Source organism: Salarias fasciatus, chromosome 13 (assembly GCF_902148845.1).
Source record: "Salarias fasciatus chromosome 13, fSalaFa1.1, whole genome shotgun sequence".
In the NCBI taxonomy this organism is placed as follows: domain Eukaryota; kingdom Metazoa; phylum Chordata; class Actinopteri; order Blenniiformes; family Blenniidae; genus Salarias; species Salarias fasciatus.
The window spans coordinates 18,090,401-18,106,875 of record NC_043757.1 but is presented as its reverse complement, the minus strand read 5'-3'; the positions used below and the strand labels follow the sequence as shown (position 1 = coordinate 18,106,875).

General features: G+C 42.6%; 1 protein-coding gene across 1 annotated transcript; it reads right to left on the bottom strand.

Annotated features, from left to right (window-relative positions):
• Window positions 1-746: 746 nt before the first annotated feature.
• Window positions 747-14,168, bottom strand: ogdhl (oxoglutarate dehydrogenase L). Its single transcript, XM_030106824.1, has 22 exons — window positions 13,938-14,168; window positions 13,082-13,252; window positions 12,129-12,231; window positions 10,170-10,285; window positions 9,701-9,855; window positions 9,122-9,268; window positions 8,927-9,017; window positions 8,651-8,830; window positions 8,440-8,568; window positions 8,135-8,314; window positions 7,891-8,043; window positions 6,814-6,916; window positions 6,592-6,720; window positions 6,309-6,459; window positions 4,094-4,221; window positions 3,836-4,014; window positions 3,659-3,730; window positions 3,000-3,125; window positions 2,059-2,131; window positions 1,797-1,960; window positions 1,549-1,703; window positions 747-1,461 (listed from the first exon to the last, which is right to left on the bottom strand). Exons 1-22 carry the CDS (start codon window positions 14,166-14,168, stop codon window positions 1,338-1,340), a joined length of 3,060 nt encoding a protein of 1,019 aa, XP_029962684.1. The 3' UTR covers window positions 747-1,337.
• Window positions 14,169-16,475: the final 2,307 nt, after the last annotated feature.

Here is a 16,475-nt window from a genome sequence, read left to right as displayed (position 1 = left end):
GAAATATTTTTCACTTAGTATTTAAGGCCCTACATTCACTCTAGGGTCCGAGCCCCTTTATGTCAAAGACATTAACACAGTGGCTGTCTTAAAAAAGAACCAAGACAGCACAAGAAAACAGAGGCTGCACAAAGTAAATGGACAAAAACTATACAAAAAAGACCGTAGATAAATATATAACTCAACACTAATAAGTGGGGAGAGACAAACGACTGACAGGACACAACAAAACTGGAACGTACTGGAAACTGAGACAGCATCCCCAGTATCGAGGTGTTCGTGATGCAGGAGTCTTCAAATGTGTCGGAGGGTGATTGGATAGACACACATGCGAATAAAACTGACAAAACGTCATCACCAGCTAAACATCACATCTTTATTGTGTACGGGACATTCCATGTGTATTTCATACATAGTCAATCCGTTCACACAATTCAGTCAAATTGTCTGTGTTTAAGTACCGTTACAGTTTACTGCTAATATAGTTATTTTTTTTAATAAAAAAATGTTCTACATAAATCTGTAGCTCACTAAATATCTAAAACTTGTGTTCTTCTGGTAAATATTCCAGCTGCAGAAGGAGGAAAAAAGTTAAGTATTATTTATGGAGTGCTTCTAAAATCTATTCTGATTATTACCTTGGGATTTTATTGTGACAACCATGCATCAATGTTGCTCTCAAAGCATCCGAGGCTGCGCTGTGTTTACGTGTGTGTGTGTGTGTGTGTGTGTCTGTGTGTATGTGTGTGTGTGCGCGTCTGTGTGTCCCTCAGCATCCGAGAGGAAGCCGAGCCTTATGTCCTAAGTAGAAAACATGGTTTGAAGTCTCTGTGCCAGCTGGCTCATGTCTCCTGATGAAGTGAGGTGTGACAATAAATACAAACTCCTTCACCAGTAGCTCAGGTAGCCAAACCAAATGCATGCAGTAAACCTACTGAGGTGTTAAATTTCAGCACAGTCTTCATACCTGAGATACGTGACTCACATTCATTGTTTGAGCACACCGCTGGGAGGCTTTGTATTGATTCCACTGTCCATCAATGAAATCTAGACAGTAATACAAATCAATAACATTAACAGTCTTCTAATGAACCTAACAGCACCAGAGGAGTGGACACTATTGAGACAGTTCCAGAAACAGTGATTGTCCTATGTCTTATCCGATCTTTGCATAATCCGTAAAGAGAAACATTAAATATCATTAAAGGTGTTAAATTATGTTTACAAATATTATCAAGAGAGTGCATGTGCCACATGTGTGTCACGGAGATTGATAGCAAAACTTACACCAACAGCCTGATTCTTGATTCCATTATTATTATTATTTTTTTCTTTTTTTACATGTCCCTCTTGTTGAAGGCGTTCAGGTTGAAAGCTGCGTCCATGAACCTCCTCAGCTCATTCAGGTGGGTGGATTTGTTCCCGGTCGCTGGCGCGGCTGCAGGGTCTCGTCCCACATACCTGAAACAAACGTTGACAGAGCGTTCACAGACTCAATGTCAGTCCACTGCAATCCTTTCAAGTTGATGCCACACGCGACATTATTACCAAACGGGTCTCTTGTTCTCGACCACTGTCAGGAAACGCGGTCGCACATAATCGTAGTAACCCATGTTCTTGTGCTCCTCCTGACACCAGATCAGCTCAGCGTTGGCGTATCTCTTGGTCTCCTCTCGGATCAGATCAAACGGGAAAGGCGAGATCTGGTGAATGAAACGCCGAACACGTGACAAATAACAAACCTGCGTGATTCACGTTTCCGAATTCTGCGTAAACAGGATACTAAAAATAAAAACCTGCTCGAGCCTGATGATGGCGACTTCTCTCTCCATCTTTAGCTGTTTCCTCTCTTTGACCAGTTCATAGTAGACTTTCCCAGTGCAGAAGATGACCCTTTTCACTTGGCGTGGGCTTTGGCTGGCAGGACCCTCGTCAGGAATAACCCGCTTAAATTTAGTGCCTGTAAACACCGAATATTGAAGGGTTTTACAGCTGTAATGAATATGCATGATCATACGTTCTATGTCACATTTCACTGATGCTATGAATAAACTCCACCTTTTGCGAGGTCATCGAAACTCGAGCGTGCGTCCGGGTGTCTGAGCAGAGATTTTGGAGTGAAAATGATCAGCTAATTGAGGGAAAAAAAAAGGGAAAAGTTTCAGTGAGTGACAAACGACAGATTGATTCTGTCATCCGTGTCTGCATTGTGCGCTTTGAAAAAACTCCAGAGATAAAGGTTTTTTTTTTTTTTGTAAGTCTCTTTTCACGCTAATTTGTTGCCAACCTATAGCACGGAACATCAGCACTGGGAAAACAAAACATTTCTTTAACAATCAAATAAATAAAAGCTTTTGTGCTTATTCGACCAAGTCCACAACTTCAGAGTTTTTCTTAAAAAAAAAAAACAATATTATCCCCTCTTGGCCCACTCGCTAATTTACTTAGGAACTAATTTTCTCATGCTTCACAAAGCATTGCATTTATGTGCGACTGGGGATCAGTTTAGATGTTCGCTGTGGCAGAGAGCGGTGAGAGACTGAAAAAGAGTGTGCATATAAAAAAAAAAAAAAAAAGACATCATGAGATGGTTTAGCCCCAAAACTTTATCGTCATTTTACTTCAAGGGTTCAAGGGGCTCATAAGAAGCATACAGTCTGCACTTGCACAATAATCACTCGTTACATATATGTTTGCAATAAGAAGTCATGGTTATGATTCAGTTCAAAACACCATAATTATGACAAAAAGAAAAACCTAATGGCTTCCTTATCTTATTCCCACATTTGATCTTTGAATTTAGTAGATAATAAAAATTAATTTATTGATTATTATTATTATTAAATTACAGCTGTGTCAAATCTCACTATGTGGCATGTGTTAACTGCTCACCTACTGTGCAGTCACATTTTAAATTCATAGAAACTATAAAATCTAAAATCACATGATAAAAAAAACAAATGATAGATTAACCATCATGATTGTGTTTTTCTGTTTACCGGTTTCCTGAATGGCAGCAGAATCTGTCGCCGGAGCACATGGCAGTAGTTGGCAGGTGTGGAGCAGTTGACCACGATCCAGTTACAATCGTACATCTGCTGAACTTCGAAATCTTCCGTGATCTCCTGAATAAGAAATGCGATGGGTATAACATTTAAAGGTTGAAGGCTATAAAAACTAAATCAAAAATGTAATAAGCTGAATGTAAGTTGCAGAAATGTTGTTTCTCATCACTGTGCAGAAGATGGAGCAAATGAAAGCATCAGTTTACTGTATCTCACTCGTGCACACGCAGGACAGATGATGGTAATCTCTTAGTGTGCTCTACCTAATAGTTTGATCAATATCCCATTTGAAGATGAATCTGGTAAGCTTCTGCTGATGCAGCCCGCTGCGGCTCCCTCCTTAAAGGCTTCCTCATAGCTGCGGACCCTTGAGAACACGAGTTACTGCTGAGTAACAACACTGTGGGGCCATAATGAAGAGACTTTTTAGCTCTTCGGTAATAAGCAATAATCGTTTAACCCGTCATCTCACTCACTGCCAATAAAACTGGAACCCACTAGACATTAAGTGCAGCACACTGAAATCTTCTTGGAGATAAATCTTTAAATTAAATCACTGAAAACTATAATGTAGCATGTGCATGTGAACGTACGGGGATGTGGTCTGGATCGTCTTTGCTCATTTGCAGGAAGCGCTCCGGCCGGGCTGACGAATGTTCTGGACCCTGACGGCAAAACAAAGGATTTGTGAAAAACGTCTATTTTATCTGCACCTGCTGCACAGACAGACTGTTTTGAAGGCGTGTTCTCTCGTTAACTTCGATCCTCACCATGCCCTCCATGCCATGCGGCAGCAGCAGCACGATGCCATTGTTGCGCACCCACTTCGCCTGGCCAGAGCTTATGAACTGATCAATGATGCACTGTGCCGTGTTGTGAAAATCTCCAAACTGGGCCTCCCAGAGGATCAGGGCGTTTGGACTGGCCATGGCGAAGCCAAGCTCAAAACCTGCAGTCGCAATCAAACACACATTCATATGGAAACACACAAAACGATCACAGCAGAGACAGCGAAGTTAGATTCTTACCGAGAACTCCATACTCTGATAAGGAACTGTTGCAAACAGTGTAAGGAGCCTGATTTGGCCACAGGTGGTTCATGGGAACACAGGTACGTTTGTCCACTTCCTGGTCATGCAGAACGTGATGACGGTGACTAAAGACAGAAAGAGCCACACAAGCAGTGCTCAGATACAGCTTTGGTTTCTACAAAATACACATTTTTATAATCCACTATCACTGTTTTCTGGGGCTTTTGCATGCAGGCATCACCAGCACAACCATTGAGATGCATAAATAGAGATTACAAATGACTGCACCAAGTTCCATGGTCATCTAGCCGAAGTGAATATTTCCGTCCTACCGTCAGAGCTGAGGAACACCACATCATTTTTGCTTAGCTCTCAAAAACACTCTGCAGATGGAAAATTTAAGTGACGGCATTTGTGACAAATAAACTGAGCTGGATTTGTCACATTTCACTTAGACATTCGGGAAGAAATGAAAAATTCTCACAGACCACTTTAAAAGGCTATGCTGTCTATAAAAAAAGACTTCTGTAAAATTCTTGTCTCCAGTTTGTCTGAGGATGAAAACACAACGTGCGTTGAAAGATAATTTGTTTTTTTTAAATGCTCTTAACCTATAGATGCAACATCAGCACGGTGCGGCAGAGGCACAGAAGAACTCCCCATGAGGAGGATTCTGCTCTCTCCTGATCGCCAGTCAGTGTGACGCTCAACAAGAGTGGATGGGAGCAAAGAGCCAAGTGTTAACAAGCTCTGCCAGGCCGCTCGCCGGCTCGCTCCCAGGAAACACTCAGCCTTCAGAAACTGCACCATCACCAAGACCCTTTAGCCTCACTTCAGTGACACAGACGCACATGCAAATATTCAAACACACACAAACACACAGACACACACACACGCCTCGCTGGAGGTTATGTAACGGTCAGGGAGAAGAATTGCAGGAAATAATTGAAATCATTATCCATTAGAGTAGATCATTGTGATATGACTCCTTTAGCTATTATCCATTCATATTAAATCCACTCACAGCCCAGAACTGACAGCATAATAGTTTTGTTTGGTTCTTGATCTTTATTTACTGGATGCACAGTTTCTCAAAATAAATTTAGATTTTAAGAAAATGTATTAAAATGAAGAACATGCAGCATTTTGCTTTCTATTCTCATAGTATGTAATCCAAAGTGGAGCAAAAAAAAAAAAAAAACAAAAAAAAACCAAGGTATTTCTCTTGGATTGCCTCAGGAACTCAATGCCCACCTTTTCATTCCTTATTTTCTTTTCACACACACACACACAGACACACACACACACACAGTCTGCCTAGGGGCCCCATTAGTCAGGGAAAGGGGTGCGCAGCGTAGCACATGCAAGGCATCCAAACACGACGACTGAATCCATTACTCCACGCCGTTACGTACATCACAGAAACGCAAACAGGCCCACTCAAGTGTGACATACCAATATGCTCGGCGCCTAAGCACTATAAAGAGAAGCACTGAAGTTGTGGGGGGGGGAAGGGAGGAGGGGAAGTGCAGTTAAAATCAGAAAAGAAAGGGAAATCTTCTAAAACAGTAAAATGTGGACTCAATTTGAGACTAGACAGGAATTTATGTGAACAACAGGTGAAAAACAGATGAAGGCGTGGTGTTTGGCGTTTGGCTGCTGTCATTTTTTTTTTTTTTTTTCCACACCAGGCAAATTACCCTGCCTAAAGAGGACGGCGGAGGGGGAGAGGGAGACGTCGCTGGTAAATGTGAGGCAAGAGAAAAAGCGCCGCAGCGTCTGGTTAGTTATCGTGATGTATGTCTGTGTGAGCTGGGGGGTGGGGGTGGGGGGGTGTTTGTCACTGAGGATGGGCCGGTGGAGAAATGATAGGGGACAGATAAGACAGGCACTGCAAAAGGGGGGCTGGTTTTGTTCATGTGTCACTCGTTCCCTCCACACCATGACAACACCATGTGGGCCTCGCAGCTCCCAGGAGACTCGGCTGACGTCGTCTGCCTGTCAGGCTCCCCACGCCACTCTCTCCCCACAGCCAGCCACTCAATATACCGTCTTTAACGGAGAGTCAGTCACACTTCACCTTCGGTCGCACAATTGAACCATCACTGATTCCTTTTCAAAATTATATATTCGACTGCTAAAAATGTAGTTTATGCCTTTGTTGGATAAGCTTTCATGTGTGAAGTCTGTAGCAGCAGTGTGTGAAACTCACCTGAAGGTTCCCCGCTCAACATCTTGCCCACTGAGTCGCACGTGTATACCATCTTTAAGGAGCGAGCCAAACGCCATGTACTCCCCGAGAGCCCAGTCCATCTGACGGTTCTTCACCAGGTCAGCTCGACTGCGCAGGATACGGGACAAACCTGGAGGACACACACAAACACGCAGGCAGAGGAATACAAATCAAACCGAGAAAACAAAGCAAATGTTCCGTCGCGCGTCTCATAATGAAGTAATCGCTGCTGTGTTTTCTCACATGAAGCAATTAGACTCACCGGGGTGGATCTTAAAGTCTTCTATTGGCACTGAGCTGGCCGTCTGACCGATGTGCTGCAGGACGTCCTCGTCCAGCCCGGTGGGGAGGCAGCTCATGCTCCTGGGCTCTCCTTCTGCCGTGAAGAAATCTGCAGCGAGAGACAGCATTTCCTCCTGAATAGAACTGACCACGTTACATCATGTTATTGTGTTTATTTAATTTTTATTGCTTTTTATTTTACCTGGCCAAGGGGAATCCAGCCAGTGTCGAATTTGTAGGATCTTCTCATCTTTAGAGCTGGTGTACGCCTCCTCGCATATCTTGTCATATTTGGCCACCTCTTCCTGCAAATGCATTAGAAATGGTACAGTTTTAACAAGTGCACATTTAGGTTGTCTTTATTATGGGACTGCAACCCACTAACCCAGAAGTGTCGACTTCATCCTCATCAAGGGACCACATGCTGCACAAAAATAACCTAACTGCAAATTTCTACTTTGATTTTGGAGTAAAGAGAAATGAATACAAACATTTAACATAAAACTGAAGGCTGAGGCTGTCACTTTGAATAAATGTTTGATTATATGTATCAGATAGTAAAATTAGGAATAGAAGCTGCCATTTTGATTTGCATCTCTTTTTTTTTTTTTTTTTTTGAATGTTTGTACTACTATACCCTATGACTGGCCTGCTTTCATCTGCGGGCTGCCAGTTTAACACCCATCAATGAATCTGAGTGGCTGAGCAGTAGAGAAACACACTGAAAATTATCAGGAGGGATGTTATACCGGAAGAAGAAAACGACTCCAGGAGCACTGATAGGAATGCGTTTGCTGGATTACAAATAGGATTTTTTTTCAAGTGCCCAAACAGTTGGCCACAAAACAGAAAACAATGTCCATCAAAAAGCAGGAAACACAGAGAGGTGTTGCACTATTTCACTGACTTTCTGGATTCCAAAAAAAAAAAAAAAAAAAACTTGAGAATTGATGTTAAGGTCAAACTTTCTGTTTTGGATGGAGAAACTCGGCAGTTCTACTGAATGACACTAGAATCTGAGGTATATTTCAACTTCATTGAGCAGTATATACAACGCGTGAGGGATTGTGGGGCTCAGTGATTGAGGTGAGGCAGTAAATTGAACCTCAAAAGCAGCAGTGCTGGCACAACATATTTACTCCAGGGCTGGGGTAATATCCAAGTGTGATTTAATGCACATGGTTCGGCGGATGGCGATATACCAAATACAGACTGCATACCGAAGTGGCGAGCAATATACAATATATTTAACTAGAGAAAACTGTTTAACATCGCACACCTCGAATTCCTGCAGTGTCACCACTCCCTCAGCAATGAGCTTGTGGGAGTACTTTTTCAGCACGTGTTCCTGCCGACGGATCTGTTTGTACATCAGCGGCTGGGTGAACATGGGCTCGTCCATTTCATTGTGGCCAAAACGCCTGTAACAGACCTGCAAAAAAAAAAAAAAAACGGCTTAAAAACAGAAGATGCAACATTTAGGTAGAAAGCCGCCAAACAATCAGGGCAGGGAGGTCACAGACCAGGTCAATGACGACGTCCTTGTTGAAGGTGGTCCTCCACTCCGCGGCCACCTGGCACACGTACATCACAGCTTCGGGGTCGTCGGCGTTCACGTGAAAGATGGGCGCATTGACTACCCGGGCCACGTCGGTGGGGTAAGGAGAGGAGCGGGCCATGCGAGGATCTGTAGTGAAGCCAATCTGAGAGGAAACGCTCAGCGATCATTAAATGTGTTAAAAATTGGAACAATTGCAGCAAGAAATGATCCGCTGTTATAAACACCATCAGAAAACAGGTTTCTACTTTTAAAACTAAATTCCGACACCTGGTTGTTGACCACGACGTGGATTGTGCCATGTGTTGTGTAGGAGGGCAGCTCGCTCAGGTGAAAGGTCTCATACACAACACCTTGTCCAGCAAAAGCAGCGTCACCGTGCATCAAGATGGACATCACCTTGAAGATCCCAAAACAAAGTCATCAGGATGGAGCCGTTAGCTTTTAAAACAACCGGCTGACATTAATTGTTTTTTATTACCTCCTTCCCTTGAATGTCTCCTCGGTAAAACTGCTCAGCTTTAGTCTTTCCCTGAACCACTGGGTCGACGGCCTCCAGGTGGGAGGGGTTTGCCATGAGGGACAGTGTGATGTTCTTGTCCGTCCCGCGGTTGATCCTCTCATGATACATCCCCAGGTGGTATTTGACGTCCCCCGATCCCTGTGTGAATAAAAAAACCTAACTTAGAGCTGTATCTCCAGGATGTATATCTCAGATAATTCTCCATTTTGGTTACTCGTCAACTTTTCTTTTCACCTCGTCAGTCGCTTCAAGTTTGGGGTCAAACTGACAAAATATCTGATCGAGGTCTTTACGGATCACGTTGGCCAAAACGTTAAGACGTCCCCTGAAGAAAAAAAACAACAAAAAAAAGGTTCACAGATTGAGAATGAAAGGATTTGGACGTAGGAAAAGAGGAAATTGGGAGCTGAGGAGACTGGAGAGCGTTACCGATGAGGCATCCCCATGATCACACTGTCAATGCCAGCAGCACTCGACTTGTCAATAATGGTTTTCAGAGCTGGGATGAGGACTTCACAGCCCTCCAGGCCAAAACGCTTCTCTGATGACCACTTTCTGGCCAGAAAGTCCTCAAACCTGAATATAACGACAGTTCAAATTCACGGTTTTAGAATATTTAGGGTTGTTTTAAGAACACGTCTACCAACTAATGACAATAACAAATGTTAAATAACAGGAAATAACTTGACACCACACTTTCAGCAAAGCTATTTCAATAACATTCATTCTTCATTAGGAATTATATAACAGCAAAAAAATAACATATTAAGAAGGACCAAAACTCTAATATAAACAGTCAGTAATCTTGAGTAACCTCTGAAATCGTTTATCACAGATGCAAATGAACTCATACACAGGAAATAGGGACTATATTTTTTAATATATGGGCATAAGAGCTCTTATTTTTTTTTTTTTTTTTATGAGAGTCCTTGATATGAGCAATGGCCTCCACTGATGTACTATGCTGTCACCAAAGTGTAATTCCTCAAGTGCTAATTCACCGCTCACCGTGTGGATCTGATGAGGCGGGCCAGCAGCGTTCTCTTCTCAGCATTAGTGAACTGCATCGCGCCCGGAGTCTCGAATTTCTGACGGATCCACTGACACTGTTTCACGTTGTTAATGAACATGAATTCAACACCGATGTGGCCGCAGTAGGATGTCTGAAGGAAAAAAAAAAAAGTGTAAACGTGTCTCCATATTAATACAAGTTGCAGGTAAGCATTTTTCCAGGCAACTGTTAGGAATAACATTCAAGAATGAACTTCCTCTTCAGTGCTGCTCTGCTATCAAACTGCATCAAACAGTAGTACAGTAGAATCCACCATTCCATCTGTCCCCCAATCTTCTTTCTTATCTACAATTGCTTTAGTAAAGGAGAAGTTTTGCACCTCTTTTCTATATTGACTCACGAGATGTTGGCCAGTTTTCATGATAGATCCAGTCCTGGATAAAAGAACACAAACACACAAAATACCTCCAATCTGCGTATAATTTCTCTCAGAGGAAGAGTCGAGTCTTCTCCACCAATGAAGGTTGTTGCAGGCAGCTGAAAGCTTCGGTCCAAGTCGGACTCGGTAAGACCATAAAAACCTGTGAAATAAACAAGAGAAACTAAAGTTTCACTCTGGAGATAAACAACCTGAGCGAGATATATTCCACATCCAAACAGGATTTCTCTGATATTCTTTTTTAATTTTTTTTTATTACTCTCGATTTGCATTCCGCCTCACTCCAAAGGCTGAAACATAACTGAATACTAAATCCAGAGAGTAAGTTACTTTTCAGATAAACACAAATATCTGCTCACATCCATGTTAAGATCAGCATATAAATACATTTTTATTCTCCTGTTTTAGAATTAGTTAAAACACACCAGGGAAGAATAAGAATTTACTCTCTGGATCTTGACTGGTTTAGTCATTGTTTTCACACATTTTTTTCTTTTATAAATGTTGATATTAACACTCCATAATTCATCAGCAATGTATTTCATAATAGTTTAATAACTAACTAGCATAAATGACAAATGATTATTTGTGAAAAGTTCGTAGAAGAAGGGATTACTAAATGGGATATGTCTCATGTTATTTTCATAAATTAAATTTATCTTAAAGTTAATATTAAAGTTTTGGACAGTTGGTTACTTCAAGAATGCAATGTTAATGCATCTCATCGTGGCGTGTCTAGGGTGATTTTTTTTTTTTTTTTTTTTTACTCTGGAGACAGAATGATTTACTAATCAATTAAAAAATCATAACCATCAGATTAACTGAAAATGAAAACAATCATTAGCTGCTCTAAATGAGACTAAATCAGTGAAGGAGCAACAATACATCAAAGCATCAAATTCAAAACCTTGAACTAAGACTATCAATTGGATCTGAAATTAAATTGCGAATTTTTGGGAAGTCAAACTTTAATCCAGAGTACATTCTGAGAAGGTATATTAGCGAGGCATCAGGTACCTCCTGGGCTGACAAAGCCCACCTGAAGGAGCTGGTCAAGCTCAAGATTACAGGAAACATCGGAGGAGACAGGTGCAAATCATATTACCAGCACAGCAAAGACAAAGGGAGCCAAGAATAGACTTGTGCACTATAAGCTGACCAAATAAGGGGCAACGAAGGCTCTCATTAGCTTTCATTAGGGAGCCGTGGCCCTTGTGCTGATACATAATGCGAAGCTATGTCCTGACACACTGATCACTGATAACACCGACCAGGAGAAACAATCTCCCCCTCTCTCTCTCTCTCTCTCGCTCTACCGGCTATTACTGTATACTTCGATCGCTTTCTGTGGCCATCCTGCATCCACCATCGCTCAGGCCTCTAAATGAAATGGAGAATGACAAGAGCGAGGCCTGAGATTAATGACAGCATTAGGCTGACCAACCCATGTACACACTCGGTGGAGAGTGTGATGGGGCAGTTCATACTGAAAAACCACTTCCACTCCAGTCTGATGAGTTATGCAACCTTGTATTGGAGATGTGTCTTCAATGCGTGCATAGCAGCACAAGCATCTACTGTAAAAAAAAAAAAAAAAAAAAAAAAAAAAAAAAGAGAGAATACCCACAAGGCAAAAAAAATGTTATTGACATGCAAGAAAAATAAAAATTAGATTATAAGACAGAATAAGCTTTTGAAGTAAGAATGCCAGTGAGACTGTGATCATTAAGTAAGAGCTGTATCATTAGTGTTAATTAGAAGGGAGGCTTTCTATAGTAGGACCCTCATAAGCATATATACTGCCTGTGGGTTCACAACACGCAATGGTGATTTACAAAGAGGTCTAAAAAAGGAATTCAGCACCTCTTTTGTGTGAAGTCAAAACTAGAGAATGGTAGAGTACCTGCAGGCATGCACAGAAAAAAAAATAATGACTAGCTTTCAATAATACAGCTGGTTTTCAACCTGTTATAGAATAGTCTCACCCAATTTATCGATGGTGGTGATCAGGTCAGAGGGCACGAAGGAGTCTAGATCGGCATCCAGGATTCCCAAAGGGTCTAACTGGGCAACATGGTGACCACGAATCTGACGCGAGAGAGAAACAGGGAAGAGGAAACAAGCAAAAGGGGGTTAAAATAAGAAAAGAAAAAAAAAAAAAACAATGAGGCAGTGAAGTAAATGCAGAGGGTGACGTGCAAGAAAGATTAGGGAGCCGTTAAGTGGCATTCATGATGCTGACGACTAACAGCTGGAGAATAAAGAAAGACTCAGTTATAGGTCAACCTTTCAAACAAAGGAGGCCCTTGGGAGAGCTTTTTATTTCCCCACACACACACACACACACACACACACACACACACACACACACACACACACAAGCTGGGAATAAAAGTGACGCCTTTGCCAAAAGACAGAATTTAATAAATCCCTTGGATAGTTCATCACATTAATTTGAGGGCAAAAGGAAATGTTAGCACCTGTTTTGTTTAGGAAATCTCTTTGATTTTCTTATTTTCAAAAAGCAGCCGGGATAAGTAGGTTAGAGTTAATCTTGTGATTTGCATAAGATGGTGCAGCGACAAACAAATCGTATATTCCCTTTAATACGTGGACACACAGTGTAAACACGTTCCTCTGCCAGCTGCGTCTGTTGCGGTGCGGCCAAGAGGATCTTGTTTGATGCATTTTTCATGCGCGCATCAGAGTTACAAAAAAGCTGTCCCTCAAGGAAGATGACATCTCAATTCTGCACATAGACACTGTTTTAGGATTTGAATGAATTATAAGATTTTTTTAAAAAACTCTGCTTCAATTGAGTAACATATGTCCAAAGTACAGAAATGTGTGTGTGTGTGTGTGTGTGTGTGTGTGTGTGTGTGTGTGTGTGTGTGTGTGTGTGTATTTCAGACAGCTGGGCCGATGGAGTCTGGCGTACCTGGTACGCTCTGATGAGTGTGTGCACAGCCAGGTGGTCCTCCACCACTTTCTGTGCCCTGTCGTGTGAGTGGGACAGGACTCGGCCCTGCAGCAGAGCGGAGGGCCGTCTCTCACCCGCCTCACCAGATGGACCGGAGGCCTGCAGGTTACGAAAGAACCTGTCCCACGACTGGGACACAGAGAGAAACAAATCGAGCAAATATCACAAACATGAATCTGGAAGAGGGACAACTGGATCGTTAGACTGGATGTAGATACAAGGCAGTGCAGCTACAACACATTTGTAAATGCTCCAGGCAAATATTCTAATATCATAAATTAAAGAGTGGTGTGTAATTCATTAGGTTGCCTCTGTTCTGAAGAAATGATCATCACTGAAAATGGCTCATTCAAAATTCACTTTCAAATCCTGACTGAAGGTGTGTAGGACATTATTTTATTTCTTCACATTTTTCCAGTTGCCCCCACATCATCTAACCTCTGACTGTCACTGGTTGCAACTGATTGCCATGTGGCGAGTTCCCCCCTGTCATTGTATCACTGAAAACAAACAAAGCTTAAACCTGAGAATAGATTAAGGACTCCACAAATTCGATTTGACTAACTGGTAAAATGCTACATGACACATCTGAACTAAGAAACACATTTAACATTCCCACATAACTAAGATGGAAAAAGTTACAAACATATAAAGAGTAACTTAAGAAAAATATTTTTTTTTCTAAATATTGTCAAAGGCAGTCTTTATTTCAGAGTGTCCCATCAAGTCAGACTCTGGAACCCCCCTGATCCAGATCTAGAAAACCCCATCAGTCCCACTGCTTCATGTATGCAACTTGTACATTATTTGTTACCTCGTGGACGTTTTTACTGTCCTCCAGCCAGGCAAAGTACATCTCCTCCACATAGCTGGAGGCAGTGAGCGCCGGGAGGAGCGGCTCCGTCCGGGAGGAGCAGCCCCTCCGGGGCCCGGCCCAGCGCCGGGCGGCCCGGGCCTGACCCGCTCCGCAGCCTCCGAGCAGCAGCCGGCTGCCCCCAACACCTCCGCCCCGCAGCACTGCGGCCAGCGCCCGCAGCTGACTCATGGCTGCTGGGACGGAATGAAAGAGAAACACGGGCTTCAGTGACAGTATCGTAAAATAGTAAAAGCGCGCACTTCGCTAGACCTTTAAACCGCGTGTTTTCCTGCATTGCATTTACTAACAGCAGTCTGCGACACTATAGAAGCGGCGATCATTTTTGCGCAACATCCTTGCAGCCTCCAGCAGCGCGTGAGCAGACAGTCCCGGTCCGGACGGTCTGCTGGTGGCGCAGCATCCGACCGCCGACACAACTTTCTCACCTTCCCCTGCAGGGCGCCTCAGTCGCTCCCCGTTCTAAAGAGATACGGCGACAACAATGCAAACCAACAGCGCCTGTTTCACTCTACATCTGCCCCTTCTTCTTCTTCCGGGGATCTCTAATCCCCGAACGTCAACATAAATCCTCATAATCTGCCCTCGTCTCTTGACACTGCAAGCAGCGCGCGTGCAACGCACGGACAGCGGGAGTTTACATTGTTTCCCGCGGCTTTTGCTTCAGTAAACTGCGTTTACCTCAGACCGCAGCGCCCTGTGGCTTCACTGTCACCGCTGCGGGACGCAGGTGGGTCAGGTAGCGGCGGAGGTGACACGCGGATCCGAGCGCAGCCGCTTCTCTGACCCGCCTCCCCGCGAGTCAGGTGGCGCGTGCTGCGCGCGAGACGCGCGAGCCGCACAGGTAAACAATCTCATCTCCCATTTAAAGAGAATAAATAAAGAAATATTCAAATTGTACAAAACAATTGTTTGTGGTGTCATATGGTTAATAAAAAATATATATAGAAAAAAGTTATTTTTATTAAAATTACTGTTTTTAAAGGTTACAAGTCCCACATTTTTAGCTTTCACACTGATTTTCAAGTAGAAATCACGATGAAAAAAGTAGGTGTAGAGTAAAACTATTGCTTTTTAAAATGTGATTTGTAAGGTTCATCCTGCCACACTTTGTGAATCCCTGTCTTACCACAAAGATATCTTCATTTGGAGATGTTCCATGTTTCCAGGCCTTTCTTTGAGGAGTTTGCATGTTCTCCCTGTGTGTGGGTTTTCTCTAGGTACTCCCTATTCATCCTACTGTCCAAAAAGCATGCATATGAGGTTAACTGGCGACCCTAAATTGCCCTAGGTGTGAATGTGAACCCTAAAAATTTACAAGAAGAAATGCTAGAAATGAGAGTAAATAGGCTATTTTCAGCTGCTGTATCGATTAGTATGCCTGCTACTGGCAATGCAATTCAATCAAATAGTGTAATCAAAGAGAAGAAGAGCAGTATTTGTCTTCTAATTATTTATGTACCATTAAGCAGTGTAACAGTAGCTCTATTTGAATATACAGCTTTAGCACTCCTTCCACTTCTGCTTTTTAAATCAACAAGCCTGGGCACACATAGCAGGCAGGTCATTTTTTTTCTCCTACATCCATCACACATATGTCTTTGCCTTCAGTGTTAATTACACGAGCCAATTAAACTTTTATGAAGGCTGAACATGAGTCATTTAAACAAGCAGCCGCAGATTGATGGGCTTCTACCTTGAGTGGGTTAAACAATAAGATAATTGGCCCTCCCTCCAGCCTCTTTCCTTCCCCCTCTCCAACCTCTTCTACTCATCTAGATTCCCATCATTCATACTTGCGGGAACAGATGAAACGGTATTATAAATCACGACAAACAACACCGAAAGAAGGGAAAACGTAGAGGGCACACACTGCAGGAGGATCTACCTGAAAAAGCAGGATGTGTTTAAATACCAAGCATAAATAAGAGGATTTTCTTCTCCGTTAGTGTTAACATATCAACTTATTTCACTCGGCTCCAGCCGCCATTAAGGTGCAGCGTTTTCTCCACTTTGTATTTGCATTCACCGCTGCTCCCCGGCTGACCTGGAGAATGCAGGGTCAGGCAATTATGAACTGAAATGCCATTTTGCTGTAGTGACTTCGCCGTCTGACAGAGATGGAGTGAAGACCAGCCGCTTTCTGGCATTTTATTAATAATGTTCATCGATGAAAGGACCCTGTGCCGCTGGGTAACATTACAGGCTTGAAGTTAAATAACATCCTGTTTATAATAATTACATCACTATACGGGACAAATCTGGACCAGCTGTTTGGTATTTACTTGTGCAGCAGGTTATTGAAGAAATGAATATTTCTAATATGCTATTTCTGGTGACATATAGATCGCTGTGAATCAACACAAAAAGCCAGAATCGGTTTCAACGTCACCTGCAGTTAACTAGTTATTCATTCGAGGGATTTGCGTGACACTTTCACTCAATGTTGCTTCGCCGTGCAAATAAATTTAAGATTCA